Source organism: Oncorhynchus mykiss, chromosome 6 (genome assembly GCF_057628025.1).
Source record: "Oncorhynchus mykiss isolate SJ-2025 chromosome 6, ASM5762802v1, whole genome shotgun sequence".
NCBI classification, from domain to species: Eukaryota; Metazoa; Chordata; class Actinopteri; order Salmoniformes; family Salmonidae; genus Oncorhynchus; species Oncorhynchus mykiss.
The window spans coordinates 29,325,001-29,330,000 of NC_143027.1; the positions used below are offsets into that span (position 1 = coordinate 29,325,001).

Consider the following 5,000-nt stretch of genomic DNA (forward strand, 5'->3'; position numbering starts at 1 on the left):
TGTCACTCTCGGTTACCATGGTTCATTGGCAGGTGCCCTGGGGGGTGAGAGGCCAGGCGGGGTGGCACTGCCAGCAGTGGAGTGGCAGGTGGCGCTGCCGCCGCCTGTTAAAGAGGGCTTTCTTACCCTCGCCCGCCTCTGAACACAAGCCATGCCTTCCAGGACTCTCAGCTAAACAAAGCACAATCATGATGAAATTCACTGTTTGAGTGAGTGTGTATGTGTGTGTTTTGTGTCTGTATAATGTGTCGTATAATGTGGCATAATAGTTTCTACAGATTTATAGTCCCTTTACCCTTATAGCTCATTGTATCAGCACACAGAGGAACTTAGTTAGTTGACATACGCCTCCCTCTCAGGTCTTACCTGCTCCTGGAGCCAGCAGCCAGCTGTACAGGTACCCAGCAGCCATGGAGAAGTAGAGCACCAGGGCCCTCTGGCTGTTCACCGTGTCCAGGATGTGCTCCACTGTGACTGGGGTGTAGGGGTCTGAGTCCTGCTGGCCTGTCTGCCTCTCCACCAAGAGGTCAGCAAATGCTCGTGTCCGACCCCGCTCTGCCACCGCCAACGCCTCGTCATGGTGGCCTGGCCGGAAGAAGGTCAATGATCAATATTGTATTTTTTTCAGTTTCTTTTTTTAATTGAACCTTTATTTAACTAGGCAAGTCAGTTACCGCAGCCAAACCCTAACCCAGACGACGCTGGGCCAATTGTGCGCCGCCCTATGGGACTCCCAATCACGGCCGGTTGTGATACAGCCTGGAATCGAACCAGGGTCTGTAGTGATGCCTCTAGCACTGAGATGCATGAGATGCAGTGCCTTAGACCGCCGTGCCACTCAGGAGCCCCAGTTCATTATGGAGTGGTGGATTTTTTTTTTTTTTTTTACAGAAGACACAAATAAAGATGGAAATAGAGCAGGAGAGCAATCAAAAAGAGCAATGGACAAAGAGAGTGTAAAGTGTGAGAACCTAGGCTGACGAGGACCCTCTGGAGTGCCTGATAGGAGGACGTCTGCAGGTCAAACAGAGACAATTTGTAGTCGGTGCTGTGCTGGGCCTCGTGACGAATGGTCTCAAACAGTGCAGACGCTCGGTAGAGCTGTAGGACAAATAACACACAGAAAAACATCAGATACATCCATATCCCTGTTGGCTGAGGAGCTCTCAGAGAGTTGCAGTAGAAGAGTGAAGCCACTAGATGGCAGCAGCCCCCATCGGTGTAAATTATGTTTGATATCTACACTGCTACCCCTCTCCCTCTTAACCTGATCAGTCCCAAGCCAAATCAGCCCATCAGTCCGTTCACTCATTTCAAGTATCTGCTTTGGCAAGCTCTCATATTTAGCCTCACATTGAAGTGCTCTGCTTTTTTCTTTTCAGGACAAAATTATTTGACATAAAAAGTTACATTCATGAGTTTTATTGACTAATGTCACTCGAACAATGAGATGTGCCAAACAATAACCTGATTTTAAAAAAAGTACAGTAAGTACAGAAAACTAGTCATTGACAACTGTGTGGAGTTTGTGACAGTAACTATGTGAATTTATTAAGCTCAGGTAAACATCAGGAACCATCACAATGCAATATTTCTGCATGATCTCCTTTGAAGAAAAACCCTTACATTCTAACGAGTCCTGCGGCATGTGAGTGTCGTAGAACAAAACAAATCCCCTCGGACGTGTTCGTGAGAGCCTTTCCACGGTGGGGTCATAATAGTCTGTAGCTTAAACCGTTTCGGGATGTCTCCTAGTTTCACAAACTGCACTCTACCTCAGCCTTCGTCAATAGCACAGGCCTGCGGCTGTTATGGGCGGCTCTAGGACAAATTGACGCGTCAAATGTCTGTAACAGACTCCTGGAAGTCTGTAGCTGAATCAGGCAACTCAGATCAGGCAACTCAGTCCAAATCATGGTTCTGTGATATTGGGCCTGATGGACACAGCTCTGATATTCACCTCAGCTGTCCTCCCGTCTCATCTCAAAGATGCTCTACATCTTTTCTCTGTTCAGTCTCAGACACTAACAATCAGGCTGGAGAGGGATAAGAAGAGGGAGAGACAAAGGTGGGAGGGCAGACACAGTGTGGGCGGAGGCTGTGCTGCCAAGCCAATCAGGAGTGCTGATTCATGGGAGTTGTTATTGGTTTCCTATTCCTCTTCTGTTGGCAGGCCTTCAAGAAGACTGAGAATGTTCCACCTCCACAGCCAGTCTGTATGAGGCCAGAAGTGAGATTGAACTATGCACACCAAACATTCAGATAGCTGCTGTCCTGGGACTGGCACATGGAAGGGATGGAATCGGGATGAATCAGGCATATGTGTGTGTGTGTGTGTGTGTGTGTGTGTGTGTGTATGGTGAGTTGGTTAAAGCTATCCAGGCCACTAAAGTATGTCAGACGAGAGGAGAGAGAGAAAGAGAGAGCACTGGGAGAGCAGAGTGTGGTTGTGCAGCATTAGTGCTAGAAGTCCAGTCCGGGCTGTCTGATTCTGCTGATAGAGCTGCAGGCTGATTCCTGCAAAGGTAGCTCAATCTTTTGGGCACACAGACATCCCTTTAAGATGAAAACTAATTTCTCACACCACCTTCCCCCCGGGGCCAACCTCACCCTTCACAGATTAAAAGAAAACAATCCCAAAAGTGCTGTGCTCGCAATGTCCCGCCTCGATGCTGTAAAGCTAACATCAGGATAGGGGCCTAGGACATTTACACTGCCATGTGTGCACGCAATATAACCCATAATTAACATAACTTTTATCAGACATTTTCACACTGACAGTTGCACATGTAGACCCCATCACGATGCCTAAAATGACTCTCATCGTGTATTTTCCCCAGGGCTACGTTCACCCTCTCTGATAGAAGTTATGAGCAATAAAACATCAAACGCACCACACTGCACTCAACATTCATCTATTAATCCCATGCGACAATATGAAACCATGTATTCATCACAAATCTGACTGAACCGTGGGCAGGTCACAGAGGACAAGGCGGATCAGAGTGAGGGTGTTGAAACACAATTAGGTTTAAACGGTCGAACATGAGGTCAAGTCATCTCATTCCAACAGTACGGATGCTGTATGAATATTAAGTGCAGTAATATTGCATAGTGGGACATAGTTGGCTATGTAAATCAGCCCTGAAGTGGGTCAGGCTATTTACCAAGGTCATATAGCTTTACCACCAGCAGTAAATCCCTCCCTGCTTCCTCATGAATAATCATCTAACCTACACACTGAGGACAACTACAGTGTGTCCTTTCCTTTCCCGACAACACACCACCATGACAGCTACACTGACTGGAGGAAATATCCCAAACATTACAGAGTTGCCTGGGGAAAGAACTTGGGTGTGAAATGACAAAATAGTGTTGCTTTGGCGAACATCTGTTTGACTGTTAGGTCTGAGGGGTATGGGGATAAGGTCATTGTAATAGAGATGAGAGAGAGGGATCCCTGTACATAGCTGATTTTTAAACCTTTTAAAATGCAATATTTACTGTTCAATTCTAGGTTTTGTGTTGATGTTGTTTTGTGTCTTCTCACATTTGTTTATTTCACATGCATTGACAATGTAAATTTCCCTTGCCAATAAAGCCCCTTTCAATTTAGAGAAAGAGAGAGAGAGAGAGAGGGAGAGGAAGAGAGAGGGAGAGGAAGAGGGAGAGGAAGAGGGAGAGGAAGAGGGAGAGAGAGAGGGAGAGAGAGAGGGAGAGAGAGGGGGAGAGAGAGGGGGAGAGAGACAGACAGACAGACAGACAGACAGACAGACAGACAGACAGACAGACAGACAGACAGACAGACAGACAGACAGACAGACAGACAGACAGACAGACAGACAGACAGACAGATAGATAGATAGATAGATTGGACTGGGTCAGCTCCCACTCAGCCTAGTAAAAGCTCTTCTCTGTCCTGGCACCCCAATGGTGGAACATCAGAGTCCCTGCCCATCTTCCGAAAACGTCTGAAACCCTACCTCTTCAAAGAGTATTTTAAATAATCCCACTGCCCCCCCTCCAAAAAAAAAAATTGCACCATGACTTTTGTGAACTAACAGTTACTATTTACCTTTTCTTACTAGCACTGCCTTTGCTGATAGCTACTTTATTGAGGAACATTTTTACTTCCTATGACTGAGATATGTGGTTGTCTCACCTAGCTATCTTAAAATGAATGCACTAACTGTAAGTCGCAATGAATAAGAGGGTGATTAAAATGTCAAACATCTGCCTCCCCATCCACGGTCTCTCGCTACACACGCAGACAGGCAACCCTGTGTATGTTGTGTGTGAGGAGAGGTTCATGTCAGATGTATACCTGGTGCTGGGCCTCCTCCAGGTTCCCACTGGCCCACAGAGACAGCCCCAGACGATGGCGGATCTTAGCCTCATCCTCACGCCGAGCCAGCTGCTCCGCCAGCCGTAGGCCTGGTTGCGAGAGACATTAGAAATAATTTAGAGCTATGGGCAGGCAGGTATCTTCCAGGGTAACAGATGTAAGCATGACAGTAAACGAGCTTCAGTTGTAAAATCCCACTCAGTCTGGGCATCACACACAAACACAAACACACCCACTCCCAGACACACAGTACGACGCTGTTAGGGCACTAATCTGAGTGCCTAGTAATCAATGGTAAGGATCGAGTGGCTGAGCAAACACAAACACACCCATAATGCTTTTATATAAAGCAAGTGGGAGACTAAGCAAACATAATATGTTTAATAGAGTCTAGAGACTTCTGTAATGTTCGATTACACATGGAAGGTATACACATTCGAGCAAAAAACAACACATATCATCCACTCAGCCACACACACACTGGAAATACAACACACACAGAGGCTAGAATCCTGTGTTGAAACTGTTCGTACGGCTTATCACACTGGTCCATACATTTGTTCTGAGATTCAGCCGGAACCCGGGGAGATTTTTGTGTTCAGTTAGCGTGGCTTTTTCAGATCACCTGTCGAGAATAACGTTTGTTTTCCCCTTT

At 46.5% G+C, this 5,000-nt stretch overlaps 1 protein-coding gene across 1 annotated transcript in view; it reads right to left on the reverse strand.

The window, feature by feature from the left end:
* The window catches only part of LOC110526490 (tetratricopeptide repeat protein 28), a 317,670-nt gene that overhangs the window by 17,575 nt on the left and 295,095 nt on the right, over positions 1–5,000 (reverse strand). Inside the window, 3 exon segments of the mRNA XM_036979789.2 lie at positions 367–585; positions 972–1,101; positions 4,325–4,434. Of these exon segments, the coding sequence (XP_036835684.2) occupies positions 367–585; positions 972–1,101; positions 4,325–4,434 (459 nt within the window).